This window comes from Protopterus annectens, chromosome 8.part1 (genome assembly GCF_019279795.1).
Source record: "Protopterus annectens isolate FY-2018-M chromosome 8.part1, PAN1.0, whole genome shotgun sequence".
Taxonomy (NCBI): domain Eukaryota; kingdom Metazoa; phylum Chordata; order Ceratodontiformes; family Protopteridae; genus Protopterus; species Protopterus annectens.
The window spans coordinates 216042144-216065987 of NC_056742.1; the positions used below are offsets into that span (position 1 = coordinate 216042144).

General features: G+C 37.1%; 1 protein-coding gene across 1 annotated transcript in view; it reads left to right on the forward strand.

Annotated features, from left to right (window-relative positions):
• CDH11 (cadherin 11) overlaps window positions 1–23844 on the forward strand; it is a 485578-nt gene that overhangs the window by 424177 nt on the left and 37557 nt on the right. Inside the window, exon 10 of the mRNA XM_044081817.1 lies at window positions 2085–2202. Coding sequence (XP_043937752.1) covers window positions 2085–2202 — 118 coding nt within the window. The remainder of the gene's footprint in view (window positions 1–2084; window positions 2203–23844) is intronic.

Below are 23844 nucleotides of genomic sequence, written 5' to 3' on the forward strand. Positions count from 1 at the left end.
TAAGCTGTTATAAAAAAAAATGAAAATGAAAATTATTCCTTGGCATTCTGTCATATACTGCAAACAACTAATGAATTTTACATACAGTAGCAACATTCCCTAACAGGGAATGGTTTGAAGAAGGTGTGGGTAAAATCTATCCCAGTGCTTAGCCGTTTAATATAGTTTCTAATTCATCTACCTCTTAGTTACAAATCCTTTCATTTCATATTCTCAATACCTGTGGAGGAGATGGAACATTTGTATATCTTGTATGCATTATGCCAAATCCAGATGAAAAATATGCTGCAGAACATATGTTTATCAGTAATGTATTTCCTAAATTCAGCAATGTTGCTAATAGTAGGTTATAGAAATAGATGTGTGTTGTATGTATGTGTGTGCATGTGTGTAGATATACTATACACATAAATATATATATGTATATACAAGCACACTCTATACAATCTACATCGGTACAACTTACATTCTTGTTCCATCTTCTAATTTATGTTTTCTATGTACTTATACCATTTAACGTCCTTCTTACAACTTAAGTTTCTATTATTTGATTGCAGTCAACATCATCATCCGTAGCAATCCAGTTACTTTTCATACTTTCCTTTAGATACCTTGTAGGCAATGAAATAATAACTATTTCTATATTTTGACCAATAAATGTTAACTTGAAAGATGGCAGAAAGAAACAGTAACATGGAAATTATTTAGTAGAGTTAGAATGATGTTTCATTTATGTGAAGCTTTCATCATGTTCTACCTGAGCAGAAAGGGAAAAGCACTTTTATCATTTCCTCAGTACATCAATAATATTTAATGATGAGATTTATAAAGCCTTAGACCAAGCCACTCCCTTGTAAATACTATTGTCAAAGCAGTATTATAGTGATCCCAGTAAATACTATTGTCAAAGCAGTATTATAGTGATCCCAGTAAATACTATTGTCAAAGCAGTATTATAGTGATCCCAGAAAATACTATTGTCAAAGCAGTATTATAGTGATCCCAGTAAATACTATTGTCAAAGCAGTATTATAGTGATCCCAGTAAATACTATTGTCAAAGCAGTATTATAGTGATCCCAGTAAATACTATTGTCAAAGCAGTATTATAGTGATCCCAAGGTTAAAACTTTAAAAAGAAAACAGGTAGTAGGTCGTTGATGCATGAAGTTTACTCTGGCACAATGATGCAGAAATTAGATTTTAATATGTATGCAAAAATACTAAAAAGTTTCATATTTTGCCCCGATTTAATGAAAAATATTTTGTCAAAACTTATTTATCATGTCAGAATTTCTCATGCTAGCTGCAAACTCTAATTTCAGTTGTATTCTATGTTGCCACATGCACACACACCCATGACGTGCACACTGGGCAAACACACACATATATATATTTAAAAATGAAAACTGATGGTAGGGTTTTGGAAGTATAACAATAATTCTCATGCTTGATAATCTCACAAAGCACTTCTAGTCAAAGATCTATCATCTGAATGAGATAATAACAAAAGGACCAAGGTGCTCATACAGGTGGTACTTCTAGCTTCTGAAAACTTTATTCCACAATTTATGTTAAAATAAAATATACACTACACTAGTCAGTATTTCTAAATAATACTTTGTTTAATCTGTTTGTCATAAGTTTATTGCATGCTTTACAATACTGCAATTGGGATTTGGGGTTTGTGTTTTGTTTGGATAGTAGTGTTTTTGCCTTTTCATTCATCTAATATATTCAGTAAATTTCAGCAGTGATAAGTGATTGGGGGGCAATCTAGTGGTTGAACAAGCTACAAATATACAGGGAAGAATTAAAGTAAACGCATAAAGATGAAACAAATTACTTTTAACAGCCATGTCAAAATATCTAGATGTTTCGGTAATATTGTCTTCTGTGTAATCATGTAATGGTTTTAATTATTAAGACAAAACTTGCTTTGTTGAGTTTGACTGCAAAATTTCCTTTGTTCAGAAACAAAACTGAATACCAGAGATTTCAGCACCAACACAAGTGATAAATGTTTATTACTGGAAACTGCTTCACAATGCTACTGTTACCTATTGTTTTTGCCTGTTGTTTCAGATTATTACAATCATTAGTGCTACAGACAGAGACGAAACAGCCAATGGCCCAAGATTTTTCTTCAGTTTGCCTCCTGAAATTCATAATAATCCTAATTTCACAGTCAGTGACGATAAAGGTAACTATGTTCTGAATGCTTATTCCAACTTTCTAGGTTCTTACATGAACCTGTGTCATAATTCAATAAATGCCATTTTCAGGAGTAATGTAAAAATCATAACACCTAGTATAGTTTCACCAAATATATATATATATATATATATATATATATATATATATAAGGAAACAGGAAAACAAGGTTTGTGTAATTATGAACAATTCTGCTGTAACTGGTGCTGCTGCTGAAATCTATTACTATTTCCATGGATATACTTATCAAAGGTGACTTACTGACAACAGCATGTCACAGCTCATTAATAGACAACACTCCAGTTACATTTTATGCTACAAGTATGTGACTGACTTACAGTTACAAGCAATACTGCAGTCCAGATCCTGAAACAAATCCTACCTTGGGCAAGATGATGGTTGTTGGTTTTGGCTTGAGCAGAAGTTATGGTAATAAAGAAATGCACAAGTCTGTGGCACTGATTGTACAATGAATCACAATTCTAAAAAACATCACAGGAGTTTCTGAGCCATATGCAGGCAGAAATATAACTTTACAAAGTGTGCCAGTGAGTTCTTGTACATTATGTATGAAACCTCTGCCTACCCTTTGTGTTTGGAGCAACAGAACTCCCTCTCATACTCCAATGCATTAGCCAGACATAAAATGTGTCATTCACAATTACCTAAGCATATCTCTACACCATGTAACTAGTCAAAGGTACATCTCTACCCCTGGTAATAGCCTACATAAGGGTTTTGGTAGATCCACATCCAAAGTACCATGGCAGTGCACCTAGTTGCCCAAAATCAGACATGCTATGATAATAGGCCTGGTAATAAGTCATTCACAGTGCCACCATGGTGGACCTGGTACAACCACAACTTTGGTGTCATGATGATGCTATTAAGAGTACTTCCATGTTTCTTTTTTTTCAAGTCTCTTTCTGTTTGACATTCAGTACAGGGTGGTAGGTAGAGATGCTCTACATGTTTCACTGTTGCAGTTGTCACACTTGGGTTATCTCCCTGCAGGTAGCCCTCAGTCGACCCAAATACCAAAGACTTAGTATTTCTGAGTCGGTTGTTGTCATTCCAGGACTGACATCAGGTTGTCTGGGGTATAAAAACAGTCAGCCAATGCCATTACATCAGTCTTTCTTGCCAAGGAGCCCAAAGCAGAAGCAGTTCACATGAGTGCTCGACGGCCGCTACCTGAGTTTTCATTTCTGAACTGAATCATTCCGAAGTCTTCTAAAGCTAAGTACCCCATTGGGTATCCTTTTTTCTTACTCTAACCAATGTCAGAAAAAGTTAACAATTGTCTCGCCTGTGGAAAGCAAATACCACACCGAGATTTTCATACTTACTGAATCACCTTCTTAGGCTCAGACCATGATGTACATCACTGTCAGTTTTGTGCCTTGTTCAATACCTGAACTATTCATCGTCAGGCCCTTATTGTTGCTAAATACTTTCGCTCTCGATCTCCGTATTCCAAAATGGCTTCGGTAAGCTATCTGTCTACTGATCTTCCAAAAAAACATAAGGATAAAGACAGAGACAGACGGCACATGTCCAAAACTGCCAGTGACGCTTCCGTTAAGCTAGTTGCCAGTTTGCTGGTACTCAGTGAGATGCTTTCGCAGCCCCTGATGCCCGCTTTGATGGATTTGCAAGCCGCTACTGAGACCAGTTCAGAGTCCAGTATGCCGTGAGACTCTTCTTTGACTACGGAACCTGCAGATGTCTCTACCTTGGATGGGTCTAGAGCCACTGTGCAGATACTGGCTTCTGAGGAAGTTCTTCGCATTACAGATATTTGACATAAGCCTATGACTTCTTTCACGTCTTCAGTTTTGTCTAAAACTGCTGAGTTTCTAAGGCCAAGAGTACAAGTTACACCTAAAAAACCAACAACCCAACTCTAACACCTGCTTCTATGCCACACTCTCAAATGCTTAAAATGGCAGAAGACCTGATCGTGCTGATTAGGGGATGCCAGCCTTCCCATGCTAAGAGAAAAAGAGACCTATCCCCAGCAGCTTTAACTGACCAAGAGTCTGACAACTCTGAGTTTTCTGAATATGAAGACATGCCTTTATCTGCTTATGAGGATTCAGATGCAGAGGAATCCATTCTTTCTGCTTCCCCTCCAGAGGATTTTTCTTTTGGTGAAACCCTACATACCTTAAGAGAGAATTTCCACTGGGAATGCCAGGATTATCCTCAGTCCAAAAAGAGATTCAGAGAATTTTTAGATTTGCCACAATATAGACCTTTAGCTATCCCTCCTGTTCTGGATGTGGATGATGTCTTTATGGAATCCAGTCTAACTCTGATATTTTACCCCCTACTCCAAGGAAACCCGACAGGTACTACAGAGTCCCTGACTCTCACAAAATTTTTTTCAAAAATCCTACTGCTGACCCAGAGGTCATTTCCCAAGGGAAAAGGTATAAAAGCAACTACAACCAAGAATCCCACCCTTCGGACAGGGATTCCCAAGCCTTAGACAAATGGGGTAAGAAAGTATACACCTCTGCATCTCTCGCCATTAGGGCATTGAATTGCCAGTCTCACATGCTGAAACATATTATGGAACTTAGTAGGCAAAAATGATCTACCTTTACAGACTGTGCAAAAAATAAAGAATTACATGAGCTTATGCATTCTGCAAGCCAAGTCAGCAAGCATACCTTGCAATGTGGGTTTGATGCCCCAGAAGCATCTTGCAGGGCAGCAGTCACTGGTTCTGTGCTGAGAAGACATGCTTGGCTTAGGGACCATACCTTGCCAGACCATGTCAAATCAAAATTACTAGACGCTCCTTTGAACAAGGGCAATCTGTTTGGCACCAAAGCAGAAGAGGTTCTAAAAAAGATGGAAGAAAAAGTTAAGTCTATGCAGACAGTCAAAGATTTTTTGCAAGTGCAGCCTCCAAGATTCAGCAGGCGTTGCCCCTCCAAACATTGGTCCTTTCCAGCCCCCTCAAGACCATCTCAAACTAGACCCAGGGGACACTGACCCCCCAGATTACAGTCTCAGGGTATGCAGAGTTCTAAGAAATGGAGTATCTCCACTTCTAAAACAGGGAGTGCTAAGTCACACCCTTATGGAAAGAATTCACAATGACTTCTCAACTCCACTCCTGACCTCTTCCCAATTACTCGTGCCCATAGGAGGAACACCTGCCCAACGTGCAAAAAACTGGACCTCCATCACCAAAGACTGATGGGTCCTCAACATTGTATCCCAGGGGTACAAATTTTACTTCCATGCACTGCCAACCCAAAAAGGGTTCCCAGACATTCCTTCAAACCAGTGGGCAGAAGCACAAAACCATGTTCAATCCCTGCTCTCCATAAGGGCAATTCAACCTGTTCCTGCAGAATAGATAGGTCAAGGTTTTTATTCCAGACTTTTCCTGGTACCCAGAAAAGAGGGCACTTGGTGGCCAATCCTAGAACTTTCCATTCTAAACACCTTCCTGGTGGTACCAAAATTTAAAATGCTCACCCTTCAGCAGCTTCTTCCTATGCTATTGTCCAAGGATGCCTGGTTAATCATCCTAGACCTAAAAGTAACCTATCTGCACATCTCTATCAGGGACTGATGCAGGAAATATCTACGTTTCATGGCAGGATCTATGCATTATCAGTTCTCTGCACTTCCCTTTGGCTTATCCACTGCTCCCAGAGTCTTTACAAAGTGCCTGGCTCCAGCCATTGCCTATTGCAGACATAGAAACATTCAAATATACCCTTACTTGGATGATTGCCTGATTCAGGCAGACAGTCAGAAAAATCTGTTGCAGAACCTTACATTTGTAAAGAACCTTCTAATCTCCCTGGGGTACACTATCAACGAAAAAAAATCAAAACTAGTCCCCAGTCAAAAGATTGTATTTCTGGGAGCAAGCTTGGACACAGCATCCCAGATGACATTCCTTACCCCAGAAAAACAAACCTATCTAACAGGCTACTTTGCTCAAATGGCCACCAGAACCCAGCTACCTGCAAGGAAAATCCTGCAGGCTCTAGGGTTCATGGCCTCTTGCATTCTACTAATTCCATATGCCAGACTGCATATGAAGAAACTTCACTGGTACTTAAAAAGTCTTTGGTGCCAACATTCTCAGGACCTGGAAACCATCATACCTATCATACCTTGTCTAAGGACAGAGTTTCTTTAGTGGGCAACAGCATGCAACCACAACAAGGGACTTCCCTTTACAGAACCCCATGCCACCCAGACCCTAACCACAGATCAAATTCATCTGCACATCAACAAAAAAGAGATGCTAGCTGCTCAGCATGCTCTGACAGCTTTCAGATCCCTACTCTCATCAGGACCCCTGCTAATAAAAAGACACCACCACAGCGATGTGGTACATCAACAAGCATGGGGGAACCCATTCTTACCCACTCTGCAGGCTAGCCATGACCCTGTGGAACATGGCCTTGGACATACATATTCATCTGCATGCTCAATTCCTGCCAGGCAAACAAAACTCTCTGGCAGACGACTTAAGCAGAAATCTCCTAGACCCATATGAGTGGCAATTAGACCACAGCACTTTCAGCCTTCTAACCCAGAACTGGGGGACCCTGGAGGTGGACCTGTTTGTCTCCCCCTACAATCACCAGCTCAGCAAATTCTGCACCAGTACACCTCACAGCAGGGCTTGGAAAGTGGATGCCCTATCCTTCCAGTGGGTAAACCTCTCAATTGATGCATTTCCCCCTCTGCCTATTCTTACAAGAATGTTACTCAAGATAATACAGGACAGACCAAGGGCAATTCTGATTGCCCTAGACTGGCCATGCCAACACTGGTACCCACTACTGTGCAGCCTGTCACCAGTGCCTCCATGGCACCTACTCCAGATCCCAACCTTTCTCACTCATCAGGAGAGACAGATATTGCATCTGCAACTGCAAACCCTAAACCTAGCAGCCTGGCTTACTCCTTGAATTCTCCCCCAGTGACCAGCCTAAGCAAACAGGTGATGGACATCATTCTTGAAGCCAGAAGACCCAGTACAAGGAAATCCTATGCTGATAAGTGGAAAAGGTATTGTTCCTGGATTCAATTTAAAAGAGCAGACACAGTACTACCCTCCTTACCTCTAATCCTGGATTACCTAGCAGATCTACTCCAAGAGGCCTATCCTTCTCTTCCATTAAGATCCATGCCTTTGTCATCTTGACTCACTCCAACACTGAGCCACCTCTGTTCCCTCACCCTCTCATCAAACAGTTCCTGAGAGGGGCCAACAACATAAGGCCACCAAGGAGAGCCCCCACCCCTGCTTGGGATCTTAACTTTGTACTGGAAAAGCTCAAGGTCCCCACCTTTGAGTCTGCAGCATCAGCAGAGTTAAAATTCCTCTCTTGGAAAACAGCCTTACTTCTGGCCATCACTTCAGCTAGAAGAGTATCTGTGCCAAAAGCACTCGTGACTGTGGAACCCGTCATTATTTTCCATGCTGACAGGGTCTCCCTCAGGACTAAGCCTACATTTATGCCTAAAGTGGTGTACAGTGTAGGTCTCAACCAATCTATCCATTTGCCAACCTTCTTCCCTAATCCTCAAAATAAAGGGGAAAGGATCCTGCACTCTTTAGACGTGCCCAGACAGCTCAGATTCTACCTTGACAGGACTAAGCCCTTCAGAAAGTCTGACCAGTTACTAGTCAGTTTTGCACCAGTGGCAGAGGGCAAAGCCATATCAAAACAGACCATTTCCAAATGGATGGCACACTGTATCCATTTCTGTTGCAAACAACATGGGAAACCAACCCCTCAGGGGGTCAGAACGCATTCCACTAGGGCAACTTCTACCTGTACAGCATTCCTCAGGGGAGTCCCTACCAGGGACATTCTGGAAGCTGCTACCTGGAGTTCTGTTCACGCATTCACCAAGCATTACCACCTGCCTATCTTTTCCAAATCCATGGCGGGTTTTGCAACAGCAGTCCTGCAGGGCATACTAGCCAGCCCCAACTCTTCTTGACTGCCTCCACCCATTCTTCAGCTTTGGAAATCAACCCAAGTGTGATGACTGCAACAGGGAGACACAAAGAACATAGTACAGTTGTGTACACTTACCATAAATTTAAATGTTCGCATGTATTCACTGTTGCAGTCCCAGTTTCCCACCCTCCAGCTCCTTGTCTCTTTCTCTCTCTCCTTCTCTGTCTCTATTACTCACCCTTTACAGGGCTATTGGTATTTACTTTTTACTAATGGTATATTTTTTTTGTTTCCACCATAACTTAGCTCCCTATTTGGGGGGGGGGGGCTCCTGACATTTGGTGCAAGAAAAACTGATGTAATGGCGTCGTCTGCCTGTTTTTATACTCCTGATGACCTGACGACCGTCCTGGAGTGACAGCAACTGACGCAGAAATACTAAGTCTCTGGTATTCAGGCCGACTGAGCGCTACCTGCAGGCAGATAACCCAAGTGTGATGACTGCAATAGTGAATACACTCGAACATCTACACTTATGGTAAGTGTGTACAACTGTACTGTTCTTACCCCTCTTTTATTTGCTAGCTGTTGTCACCATCCTGGAGTAGATAATCTCTAGATTCTCAGGCTTCCAACCATCTTTCCAAAATATGTTAATGATCTGACTATATTAAATTTTCCATAGATTTATTATATTTACTCCGAACCTGGTGACCCCAATCATGGTTGCAAAGCATCTGAAAAGGGGAAGGAAAAGTTCTTTTACAAAATGTATAATGGTAAACACATACGCACCCTACCTATAGACATTCTGATGATCTTCCCCTGTATGTCTGGTGCCATGTTTAGTTGCTTACACAACACAACACAATAAGGAATGCAGCCTGTAGTGCATTCCCTGTTTCCAGTTTTTATGTGACACTACATTTGTACCATTAGCAATGTTATACTGCTTACTCCTGTACCACCCAAAACAGACATTTTTCATGCATGAAGGTATGCTAGTTCTGCTTACTACTTATTTTCAATTTAGCTAATTTTCTGAAGGGAGATTAAAAGTTGCATATATTGATTTTGTAAAGTCATATGTAGCTTGCTGGTTCATAAAGTGCATATTTTATAAAAAGTACATAGATTTATATAAGCAGGAAGATATTTTCTTTTCCGTGATGGATATGTAAGTGAATATGATGACATCAGACGGCTTTGTTACAGCATTCCTTATGCATGGCGATATTTGCCTTTATGAATTATCCATGTTATTGCACTTCTGTGGTATCATTGCTTGCTGTTATTGCAGAATTCTGAAAAGTAACTTTCAAAAATCATGTGCTTCTCATGCATTGTATGTTCTATAGTTGTAACATTTTGTTTCAGTGTGCCTTGGAAGTTTTGGGTAGCACCAGTTTTGTACTGCACATCAGATGGGTGCTTTATAGATAACATCTTTGTTGTATGCTCCAATACAATTTTAATACTATGTCATCACCTGTTCATGTGTCTCACCTTTATTCATGATGCTCCTCCCCACAACAACTCAGTTGCATTTAGGGTCATGATGCATTCCTAGTTATAGATTATTCTGCAGTGTTTTGAATTTTTCAAGTCTGGTTCAACATCCAGAATATGCTACTTAATGTTCATAACAGCATTGATTAAAATACATCAGAAATACAAAACATCTGGCTGCACTAAATATTTTTATTATTTGTAAAGATATTTTCAATGGTGATATCCAGCCCACATTTTACACAACTGCTCTGTTTTTCCCCTAAATGACTTGTCAGCAGAAACTACTTAGACCTACCTATATATCTCAGCAGCTGAAAGTACTGATCCCCTTGGGTGCCACTCCAGCCAAGTTGCATAATCATGGATTTAATCAAGCCTTCTAGTGCATATGATGCACAAATTACTGCTGATGTAATTGGGTTTTAGTTTTTTGATTTGTAAATGTACTATAGATGGAAATAACATTGCTTATAAGATAATGAAAATTATAATTTTGCAAGTAGGAGGAAGGTAAATATCACCTAATCTATGAATTAAGGTATGCATGTTCAGTTGACAGTCTTATAAAGTAAAGCCATTTTAAATGATTATTTATTACGCAGTACAACACATTATTATGCATCATACAAAATAATGCCTTTGATGGATATTTAATCCCAGACCAGCAATAAATTAGATCAAAATGTGTTTATATGCAGATACTGCAGTAAAACAATATATATAAACCTTTGTTCTTTAGAGGCATGATCAGCAGATCCATCTTCTGTAATTATTTGCTTCTCACAAACATAAATGCAAGCAGTAAAGCAGTAGAGCATGAGGTGTTTGGGACAGCCGCATCAGACAATGGCCTTTTTGTTTCTGCTTTCACATAAAGTCTGAGAGTATCAGCATGTGACACTCCTCCTTACAAAATATAAATGATTAAAGACAATCAATATTACCATACATTAGAGGGTCAGAGTCTTTAAAAAACTGGATATTAACAGACTGTATGTTTTATAAATGCATTATTATTTCATTTCCCATCCCACTCTCTGTGCTTTTCTCTCTCATTCTCACACACACACACATACACACACACACACACACACACACACACACACACACACACACACACACACACACACACACACACACACACACACACAAGAAGCAACAATTGCAGTTTCTTTGTTCCAACCCTATTCCTATTGGATCTTAGCTGTCCCTGATTTTGCAGGGTCTATGTTACAACCACAAAAAGTCAGTTCAGCGAATGGCATTTCAAATCGAAAATGCTGTTAAACTAACTGTTATAGTAACATCACGGTACAGTTGAAGTTGGTATATATAATTAGCAGGGGGTGCAGCCCCCCGCACAAGAGCAAGTTCAACAAATGGCATTTCGATGTAAAAGCCATTCGATAAACTGACTTTTGTGATTGTAATATAGACCTAATTTTGCATACTAGTTCTTGGTTGTTCAGAGAATTAAGGCCAGCCAATAAATGCCAGACATCAAAGTTTCAGATTTCTTATTTTTAATACTTGCACATTACAAACTGCATTGCATTTATTTAAACTGTATTTGCTTTAATATTGCTACACACTCAAGTGTGCTAGCTTGCTCTGCCCTTGAATTGTTTTCGGTGCTGTTTCAGCTGTTTTTCTGTAAAAAAAAAAAAAAAAAAAATCTAAACTTGTTTCCTGCCTTTCCTGTAACTAGTCTAGTCCAGATACAGATTTGCTGTATTCAGGACTGTTTGTAAGCTTCTGAGCCCCTCAAGACTTTCTGTGTTGGAAGGAAGCCTTCTAGCTTATCAGTGGGAGTTGTAAGCACTAGATTGCCTCTCTATCACAACAGGAGTGGTTTCTGGCCCAGAAATTGTAGTTTATTGGCCGTTTGGGCAGTTTCTCCATCTCTTTCAACTTTCTGAATTAAAATCCCACATCTATGCTTGTTTCCCACCTTTCCTGTAACTAGTCTAGTCCAGGTACAGATTTGCTGTATCCAGGACTGCTTGTAAGCTTCTGAGCCCCGCAAGCCTTTATGTGTTGGAGGGTGGCCTTCTATCCTATCAGTGTGAGAGGTAAGCACTAGGTGGCCTATCTCTCACAAGAGGAGTGGTTTCTGGCCCAGAAATTGTAGTTTAATGGCCGTATGGGAAGTTTTTTCCATCTCTTTCAACTTTCTGGATTAAAAGCTAGCACTTGCGCTTGTTTCTCACCTTTCCTGTAACTAGTCTAGTCCAGATACAGATTTGCTGTATCCAGGACATTTTGTAAGCTTCTGAATGGTGCCAAAATCTGCTTTTTTTCCCTTATATCTGCTAGTTGTCTCCTCTCCTTTACTTTATCTAGCTTATTAATCGAGCACTTTACCAGACTTCTTGTAGCAATTATTGTAGCACACAAAGAGCTACCAGCACTAAATGTTCGACAAGGAAACAGCTCCAGTACTTATTATTAATGCCCACCCCTCCAGGCATGTCTAAAGGTCAGTTCCCTGTGCTTTCTCATCTTCACCTGGTGAACTTGGGCATCCTAAAGCAATGTAGCAACTGGCTCATGTACACTGACAACCCTCTGCTCTTACCTCCCAACTCTCAGACTTGTGAGAGATGCACTTATATATCCAAATTGAAAGCCACGCACTCTGCAGCTAAGACCGGAATAGCTGGTCAAGAGGAGAAGGTCAGCACTTGTAACACACCATATGTAACACATAGCCATCCAGAACACACACACCAGCACTGCCTTCACATAAAAACACAAACCACACACCCACCTTTGCGGAGGCTCTCAATAAAAATCTACCCAAACATTAGAGACCTCCAAGGCAAAAACACATTTGACCACCACAACACAACGCTAATCATGAGACACAACTCTCCTAAACAGTGTGCCACTCACCCAAAGCCCCTAAGGCAAAACACTAGTCATATGTGACTCAATAGTGAGACACACTGCTATCCTATTTACTAGGTTGAATAATGAGAAAGTAACAGTCAACTGCCTGTCAGTTAGCAGGATCCACCACATAACGCACACACTCAGGTCCCTCAACAACAGGTACAAACATGACTCTGTCATTGTACATGTGGGTGTGAAAGACCTGAGACATACCTCCCTGGACTACATGAAAAGAGACATGGAGGAGCTCTCGGATTATGTAGCCCAGGCAGGTATGACCCTGGCCCTGAGCAGCATCCTACCATCACCCAGAATAATACAACAGTAAATGAAGAAAATGATTGATTTCAACAACTGGCTAAGTTTCTGGTGTCATTCTAATGGGATCCTATATCATTCCATATTGCCTTATTAATGCATTATAAGTTTCATCTTTCTAGACTTTTCAATTTCAATAAACACATTATCGAACATTTATCATTGAGACCTGGGTACATGTAGGCATTCAACTAGATGGAATGAAATTTTATTATGTGTTTTTAAAGTAATATTATTATAATTATTTATATTTACATACATGAAGATGTATTTGGTTTAGAAATGGTTGTTTTATCATTTTTAATATTTTAACATCTGCATTCTTAATACCTTTATTTATGAACATAAAATATTTATTAATCATTATGTATAAATTCACCTATATATGGGTGAATATTAGTTTGGTATTTTGTGATGTCATGCAATGGTGAATGGAAGAAAGTAATTAGTTTCAAATTTATGTATACAATATGGTAAAGTAAATAATTTTAGGGTTGTGTTCATAAACACACACATTGGAAAATAAAAATATAAAAAATATGAATATAGTGTTATATATACACATAATCACATATATATATATTCAATTTAAAAAAAAGGAAGCTGCCATTAGAGTAAAAGATGCATCGCATTTCCTGCACAATATAAATATAAACAATATACATATCCATTTTAGTTATAACATATTGGGTTTTAATTAATTGTACATTTTACATTTGTACTTAAATTCAGGATTATAATATACATATTTTATTAGAGTCAATGAAAACATTTGTGAAGATGTATGTATTAAAAGTAATATAGCTTTAAAATGCGTTTTTGGCGCCAATTTGTTTCAAAGTTTATAAAATGTTTGAATGTAATGGACTGCTGATTTTCTGAAGAAGTCCTATTACTTATTAAGATGAAAAATGTTTTGATTTTGTGTGTTTTAATTAATAAAAGCGGTAGTTGTTTCAGATACTGGCTTGACTGGCATATAACTCATTTCACACCTTTCGGCCCCAGAACTTGGACCAAAGCTCCAAAGGCAGTGTTTTTTCCATATGTATAAAGGATGCACACACCTCCAGACTCATAGCCCAACATAACACATCAGAGATACTTCAGGTGCAACAAACATTGGGTAAGACAGCAATGCAGGTCATAGCCTGCTATAGGTTCCCAACCATGTCCCAAGACTCACACTCCACATTCCTAAGCACCCTGGAGAATATTAGGGTACAACCTAACACTCTCATACTGGGCAACTTTAACTACCCCTCCATTAACTGGGAAAACTACTCATGTACCAATCCATTTGCCCAAGGTTTCCCAGGACTCATTAATTCCAATGCCCTGGACCAGCTCATTCTTACCCCCACTAGCGGTAGCAACATCCTTGACCTGGTCATTACTAACATGGGCGACCATTGCTCTACACTAATAGTCAGCTCTTCCCTGGTTAGATTCGACCACAAAATAATAACCTTGGAAATATCCCTCCCACCTCCCCCCACAAAGGTAACCACCATGAAAAACTTCTCCAAAGCTAACCTAAAAACAGAGGTGGCTAACTTCACGGTACCCATGCAAATGGAGAATAGTTGCATGACTGCCAAATCATACAAAGCCATGTCTGCCCCAGCTCTGTTAGAAATGCTACATCTTAAGAAATCCCAATCCCTACACAACATACACTCTACAGACCTCTACCTCCTACCACAATCAACAGAACATGCTGGAGAGACAGGTTCATAACCCAGAGACTGTCCATGCTAAAGAATAGACTTCCCAAACATGCCAAACAGAGCACCTCATTCGCCCTCTTCAAGAGAAGTCTTGATGAGTGGATGGGAAATAGAAAATTCACCCCAGGGATCACTCCAGTGGCTCTATTCAACAGAGGCACTGGGAACTAAGGTCAGGTGGCACAATGCCAGGGTAATCCTATGGGCTAGGCTTGTAAAGGCTCCAGTCCCATTAGCCTAGTACGCACCTATGAACCTATAAAGACATTGCTCTTCTCTGTCATACCCTCTCTGTTTCTCTCTCTCTCTCTGACAGTCAAGCACAGATGCACTGACGCACCTCTTTCTCACTCACACACACACACACACACACACACACACACACACACACACACACACATACACGTCCTCTTTTTTTTTTTATTTTTTGTTTTCTTTTTCAATTTTTTTTATTTTACGCTCACTAAACAGCAAACCAAATTTAGTGGGCATAAAACTGGCAGTCGTTTTTTTTCTTTCTGATTTTCTTGACACGTTAATATGGTGCCATGAAGTAGCAGATTTGTTTTTCAGTGGGAATTACCTGTACATTAACACCCCACTGGAAAATGTTCATTCTACAGCCAGGGTCACTGTGTATAGATCACCCATTCTCTAGCTAGCTTTACACACCTTTAATTAGACCCTTTTCAAGCACTCACCTCCTTCATCCTTCAGCATGTGTTTATAATGCACCTAGTGATGGCAAATGAAGGCTATGTGTACTGCTATAAGATATCAGTGATAACATTTCATAAAAAAGCACATGTAATTTTATTAGACGTCTAGTTTTCACTAAAGTTTCAGAATGTACTAAACTATTTATTTATATACATTTTAACCAGAACAATTCTGATAAGCTTCATTCAGAGAAAACCATAGCTCAAACTGCAAATATACCCAGTCATGTTGATTTAACAGAATATCCCTAAACCTCATTGTGGGTTTTCACCTCCACATCATGCATTGTATTTCCTCTCTATTTTCCAGACTACTGACAGTCATAGAAAGCATTCCCAATGCATTTTTTTAAGTCATAAATGTGAAACAAACTGCTCGTATTGTGTAAAACTGCATTAAAACATACACGGCACATGCTTCTTTAGTATAAAACGTTTAATATCAAGGAAACTACCAACCCATTTGAGTTATATAAATTGAAAATGATAGACAATAAGGAAAAATGCACTGAATCAAGCACTGAAAATGCATGTTCAAGCATGCCAGCTGTATATAACCTTATAAAATAGAGACCACTGCAAACTTCTTTTGAAATTATCAGATTTATTAGGTAATGAGAAAAAAAAATGGTTTCAAAAAATTGACTACAGACATTTAGTGGAGACATCAATAAACACATTCAGAAAGTGAATAAAGATCCAGAAACAAGAGTTACACTGTTAGAAAAAAATGATTTTTGTTAAAGACAATATAAAAATTGCTTTTCATTGCTCACTATATCACTACAGTGGAAACACCACCCAGCCAGTTTAGTTATGCCAGTACATTTGTAATACTACTGTAACTTTCACAAAGTATTTGCATTTAAAACAAACTTTGAATCCTAGGGATTTTTCTCAGTGTCTCCTTTCTAGTTTGGCTAGTTTTAGAAATTTTGACTTAATATGGTCAAAGCTGTGGTCATGCAGTTAAGGGATTTTGCATAATGTTTCACAGTAAACTTGAAGTGTTACATTATATCATCTTAAATTCAAAATACAAACTAGCTAACTCTATATAGTACCAAAAGATACTAGATAAGGAATAAGCACAACCTATTAAAAGCATTAAGCCACTTTGATTCAAAAACACATTTAAAGATTGGTATTCTGTGGAATGTTGTGTGTGTGACAGTATGTGTAATGAATGGAGATATTTTAGAAAAAAAAAATCAAACTCATAAATCCCTTGTCAGAAAGTATGCATAAAACAAAATTGGTGGTCTGGAGCAGAGATTTAAGGCTATGTACTGCTAGACTTAGTCCCTGTGATAATACACGGTTTGATTGCCACAGTGTCCATTTTCCTACTTTATGACACTGGGCCCAAATAGCAAATTGTGTGTGTGCGTGCGTGTGTGTGTGTGTGTGTGTGTGTGTGTGTGTGTGTGTGTGTGTGTGTGTGTGTGTGTATGGATATATCCATGGTTGTAAATAAGCATGTTGAGTCGATGTGTATGAGGTGAGCAGAAAAGAAATAAGAAAACAATAATGCTTGACAAGGGGGAACCTAGTAGGGAAATCATGGACCACCCACAGGTCTTGGGTGGCCCTGTACTATAGGTGGAGAGTCTCTGTGCCTATCTGGGGTCCTTTATTTCCATTATAATGCCCACCTTAAAGAGCATTATGGCCTTTATATAATGGGCTATCTGTTGAAATGTTGTTTTTATTTTTATTAAAATATAAATTTTTTCTGCATATTTTTAATGTAAAATAGTTCTTCCACTTCATTTTTCAGAGTGGTTGTAGCAAATGTAAATGTTGTGGAATGAAATATTTTATTTTCAAAACATAATTTATGTAATTAATTAATAAACAAAATACTCCAAAAAGTCATGAACAACACAGACCAACAAAATAAAAAAATGAATGAAAACTAAGACTAAACAGCTGCATTGATGTATCAGTTTAAATCAAACTTTAGATGACATAGTCCTTTCACCTACTCACAGAAGGGCTTCATCAGAATGATGAACATATCAAAAAACCTCCTTTAAATACCACAGCCCATAATCAATACTATACCAGCAACCATTTAAAAAAGAACATTAATTCATCTATTAACCCAATAAATATTGTTTTAAACACATACTTAACTAATCAAATACCCATATTAAAACATACTTAACATATACAAAACTCTTTAATAAAACATTTAATAAAATCACAATCTTGAATCACTAAGTTATATTGTACACATTTAATATGTAATGAACATCCTAAATCATTCCAACATGAAGCTTCAAAAGACTATAAATAAAAATTTGCTCATTTAGACCTGGTTTTGCATACAATTTAGCCTTAATTGCCATAAAGTTTTATTGTGTTCCAAAAAGCTCTTAGGATCACTCCCCCCCTATCATTATAAATAATCCTGTCCACCACAACAAATGAAAATCTTTTAAAACCAACACACTCCTTTGAGTGCATATATAGTACATTGGTTAACTTTTATTTTTAATTTCCTTTACATGCTCACCAATCCAATCCTTTAGTCACCTGATAGTTTTTTTCTATATAAAATGCTTGACATGTCATACAGGATGTCAAGTAAACCACCATTTTACTATTGCAATTAATTCGACCTGGACAAGCAATGGCCCTCTTATACTGAACTACCATTTTGTAAGGTCCATCACTAATATACTTACAGAATTTACATATCCCATATTTACTAATCTGAGCTCTATGGGTAACTGCCTGTGATTCCCTGTTGTTTTCCAATAACCAATGGTCTTTATAGACACTGCATTTCCCATAACACTGCTAGATTTTATTTTACTATTATTTACCAAATTCAGGGACATATAAGTAATAAACTTGGCTGGCACTCCGTTTTAAATAAGAAGGATAAATATTGGATTACTAAATTAGAGGGGCTTTTCCCCCGGATTCAATGATAACTTATAATGTGTAATGTGTTGGGGTTGATAGGAAGTGACCTAACAGGAGACTTAATGATTATTTGTAATATATAATGTTTTGGGACTAACAGGAAGTGACTTAGGAAGGTGGAAGGGGTTAATTATATAAATGGTTATTTGCTATTTTGCTATTCATCACTGAAGAAGGCAGGTATGCCAAAACCGATATGATGTGGTTGATATAACGTAATAAAACATTGGAGTGCTTAATATACATTGGTGCTGGCCATTTGTTTTTGAAAATTTGTTTTCCAAACAACCCTTAATATTCTGATCCCTACCAAAAAAATACCTGTGGAGACCCTCCCAACCGATCTCTATCATCAGGGGCAAAAATCATATTCCATGTACTTTTAAAAATTTTTACAATGGTAGATGCATCATAAATAGAAGGAATAACAATAGCACCATTTTTTTTGTTACTGTGGACAATTCCCTATTTACCATCCCATTATCCAACACTTTCTAAATGATATGCATAAAGCTTGTACTTCTAGCCTTAATAATCTCAAATGTAATTTTATTTAACATATTCAAGGGATAGCCTCTCTCTTTAAACATTCTAATCAAGTTGTTCATCTCACCATTAAAAATTTCAGCATCATTTATTAACCTAGATAACTGGACCATGTACCCTTTCATGAGTCTTTTTTTCTGGAACATGGGATGACAACTATCAGAGTGAAAAATGAATTCAAAAATGTTTCCAATAAACTGTTGAAGCAAAACAATGATTGACCAAATACTTATATAAACAAATATCCAAATACTCAGTGCATCTTGTAAGTAAACTTTAAAAAAAGTGGTGGTATTATTTAGAGAATTTATGAATTCAAGTACCAAAGTCTGATCAGTTTCGCATAAAATAAGAATATTGTCAAGAAACATATAGTAAGCAACCATGTGTTCCATAAAAGGAGAAACAAAAACAGATCTCTTCTCCCATTTGGTCAATGCCAGGTTGGCATATATGGACATAAACCTGGCCCCCATCATCACACCAGATATCTGCTGGAACAACTCCCCTTCAGAAATTAAGAAATTATTAATCAGGACTAATTCCATCTGATCTATAAGCAGCTTAATATTACTGTTCACTAAATCCTTGTCCTGAATCAAAATCTCATGAAACAGTTTATTACTATGAACTACAAACACAACAATGTCAAGATAAGGCTCCAGGCACAAAGTTTAGTGCTTTTGTTCTACTTTACTCATAACAGAACTTCATCAGAAAATGTAAAATATAGATCCATCATAAGAATTTAAAAATACTGCACATAATCATGTAATCCATACAGCCAATAAAAGATAAAAATAATGATGTCACAAACATAAAAAAATTTCCTTGAAAATTTGAAATGATCAGGCTAAAAGCAACTGTAATTTGTTAAGAATATATATAACCAAGTTAGCTTCCAAATAACATTAAATCATTAAAGCTTGTAAAAAGTGTTTAATGTTGATTGTTTCATTAAGACCTAGGGTTCTGTCTGCCCTCAGTTTAATTTGCCAGCTGCTTTCCTTAAATTCTAACTGAACTTTATAATCTCCAGTAAATCAGTCAGTATTAACCGAGTCAGTTACACAAAATAAAAACTTCTTAAAATCCATACAAAAAGCATTACATTTGGTAAGTGCATTTTATGGTCATTTTTCCTAATAGCTAAAACATGCTCATAAATCCTTCTGTTCAAGCATCTAACAGTCTTACCAATGTAAAACATATTACAAGAACCACAGACAGCTTCATAAACTACATTTTTTGAAAGGCAGCTGAACCTTACCTTCACCCAAACCTCCACATTACAGTGTTGAAAAAAATACTTAGGATGAATTGTTAATGAACTTACATTGCTTACAAAAACCACAACTGTAAGTCCCAAAGGTGACCTTTCTTGTCAGTACTATGTCAGCACAAAAATTATTATGTTCAAACATAGATTAAAAAATAACAGATTTCTTAAAGGTGAACCTAGGATTGTTACCCAAGACTTTATACAACTCTATGTATCCCAAAATCACCTTCCAGTTCTCTTGTATTATATTTTTGATCAACCACATATAGTCACAAATTGGAATAGAAAAAGCAAAATAAAAGGTTTTTCTAGAGGCGTCAGAAAAAAAAATCAGGGGCCTGACTAGCAGAATCTTTGAATGATTCTTGTTCAAAATATGATGGGCTTTGGATGTCCATAGTCCCAACACCTCACATTTAATGGTACCTAATCAGTCTGAGTTATATCCCCTGTCAATGAAAAAAAACCTTAAGCTTAGTCAACTCTTGCAGAAATGCAAACTCATCCATTGTGAGTCTACTGAGTCGAATCATCTGTCCTTTAATCATCCCATTTTTCATGTGAGAGAGGGTAAACTGTCCTTGTGAAGGTACTGGTTAATAAATGTCTCTTTGAGGATCATTATTCATGATAATGACCATAAGCTGCTTAAACGCAATAATGAGATTAAGATTTTTAATGACATTGTTAATTATTTATTATTTAGTTCACATCAGTCTAGTTACTTCAAAATGTTTAATAATATGGAGGTTCTGGTGAAACATAACCAAGAAATGAAGTCAAGAAAACTGGCAAGAGATGCATGAGAATATTTTGAAAAATGAGCTTATCCCTTGCCAAATGGTTTCAAATCAGCTCTAGATACTAATTTTAGTACTGGGGAGGTGGTTGACATTTTATCATCACCACATGCTTTAGGTTCAGAGAAGGATAACAACAGGAATGAGCGGTTTTGTAACAGGGACGATTTTGCAGAGTTTCTGCCATTGAGACGTTCAGAGAGGTTAGCCTGGTGCAGGGAGGTGCAGGGAGTTGAACCAGGGTTTCCAAGACATGGTATAGCCTATGGGGAGATCATCAAGAAAGGACAGATACAATAAGAGAAACTGGAGAAACAACAAAAACGGACAGTTGACCCAATCAGTGTGTCTAACAGAAATAGAAGCTAGACAGTGCAAATTTAATACTTTTAACTTTAGTGATATTTTATTACTTCCTGAGCATTCTACTTCATTAAAATGGGTTTCTATCTGTCCTGTTTTTCAAAATGGACATAGCTAATTTGTTCATTAATTTAAAATTGTACTCGAGACAGTTGAATTTAACAATGTTATTGGCGAGAATAGTGGGTTACACTACACTATTTGTTTTAAAAAGAAGAAGTATGTAGAGTCCCCCTTTGAACTCTGTTGTTTAAGTGTTTGAGTAAATATGTGAACTTGGTTTCAGAAGTTCTATCATCAAGAATCCCCCATTTAGATAACTTAAAAAGGGAAGAAAGAGCAATTTTGTTTGATTTAACAACTAATAAGCACATCAGGATTATGAAACCTGATAAGGGTGGGGGTGGGGCTATAATGAACCAAATAGATTATGTTCTAAAAATATCTGACATTCTTAATGATGATACGACTTCTGAAAGAGTGCCAGGGAATTAAAGTAACATAGCCTATTCAAAAATTGACTTTTTTATTTGAAGTGCCGAGTCAGGATATTATTTCACAGAGTTTGATTATGTATGGGTAGAAAAGCCATTTATTCTGACTATGTTTGGAATTCCAAAGATTCATAAAAATGCCTCTGTCCCACTTAGGAGACCTATAGTGGCAGCTCAGGGGTCGAACACGGAACCCGTAGCAGTATTTATAGATTTTCATTGTAAACATATTTTAAAAAGTAAAAAAAATAAAAATCATATACTATGTAACTCATGGCATCTCCTAGAAATGGTGAGAAATTTAGAATACAATGAAAATGTTGGGTTTATAGTTATAGATTTTGAAAATGTATTTTTAGTAATACCTCATGATATAGGAATAATCATGTTTCATGAGAGTTTGATTCAGGATGAGGATTTGGTGAACAGTAAAACTAAGTTGCTTATAAAGCTGATGGAGTTTTCCTTGCTAGCAATTTCTTAATTTTTGAAGGGGAGTTGTTCTGGCAGATATCTGGTGTGACGATGGGGGCCAGTTGTGTGCCCATATATGCCATCCTCGTATTGGCCAAATGGGAGAAGAGATCTGTTTTGTTTCCCCTTTTATGGAACACATGGCCATGTACTATATGTTTCTTGACAATATTCTTATTTTATGGGAAGGTGATCAGACTTTTTTACCTGAATTTATAAATTATTTAAATAATACCACCACTTTTTTAAAGTTTACATACAAGATGCATTGATACCAGATTAAATATTTGTTTGTATAAGGATATGGTCAATCATTGTTTTGCTTCTGCAATTTATAGAACTATATATATATATATATATATATATATATATATATATATATATATATATATATATATATATATATATATATATATATATATATATATAAATATATATATATAGATATATATATATATATAAAGTGGCACATGGAATATGATTTTTACCCCTTATGTTAGTGATCGGGTGGGGGGGTCTCCACAGATGTTTTTAGTAGGGGTCAGAATATTAAGAGTTGGTGGAAAACAAGGAGTCACAGTCATTGACCCATAGTTCTCAGATGTGTAACTGTGGGACAAGTAAATTCTTTAAGTATATTAATGACGGACCTTACACAATGGTAGTTCCATATGAGACGGACATTGCTTGTCTAGGTTTAATTAATTGCAATAGTAAAACTGTGGCTTACTTAGCATCCTGTATGACCTGTCAAGCATTTTATATAGGAAAATGATCAGATGAGTAAAGGAACAGACTGATGAGCACGTGAGGGATATTAAAAATAAAAAGTTAAATAATGAACTATGTATGTACTCAAGGAGGTGTGTTGCTTTAAAAGACTTATTTTTTGTGTTGGTCACAATTATTTATAATGAAAAGGGGTGGGAGGTAATCCTGAGAGCTTGTTGGAACAGAATAAACTTTATGGCAGTTAAGACTGAATGCTATGCAAAAATCAGGTCTAAATGAACAAATTTTGATTCATGGTCTTTTAAAGCTTGTGCTGGAATGAGCTAGGATGTTTATTACATATTAAATCTGCTCAATTATAACTTACTGATTTAAGATAGTGATTTTATTAAAAGTTTTATTAAAGAGTTTTGTATATATGATTGTTTGTTTTATAATAAGTATTTGATTAGTATGTGTTTAAAACAACATTTATTGAGTTAATTGATTAATTGTTACTTTTTAAATGGCTGCTGGCATAATATTGATTATAGTTTGTAGTATTTAAAGAAGTTTTTTTGATATGTTCATCACATATGATGAAGCCTTGCTATGACAAGACAAAACTACTAAGTCATTAAAGTTTTGATTTAAACTGAAACATCAGTGTGTCTGCTTAGTCTTAGTTTTCATGCCATTTTATTATATAATGAATTAATGACAGCAGACACATACCCACCAATGCATAGCACAGACAGACTTCCACCATATATACATATGCACAAACACCTGCAGCCCACCCCCCATACACACACATGTACACAACAATTAACGTCACTCTCTTAACTGAAAACCTTTATATCTCAGTGTGATAAAATGAATAGAAAAACATT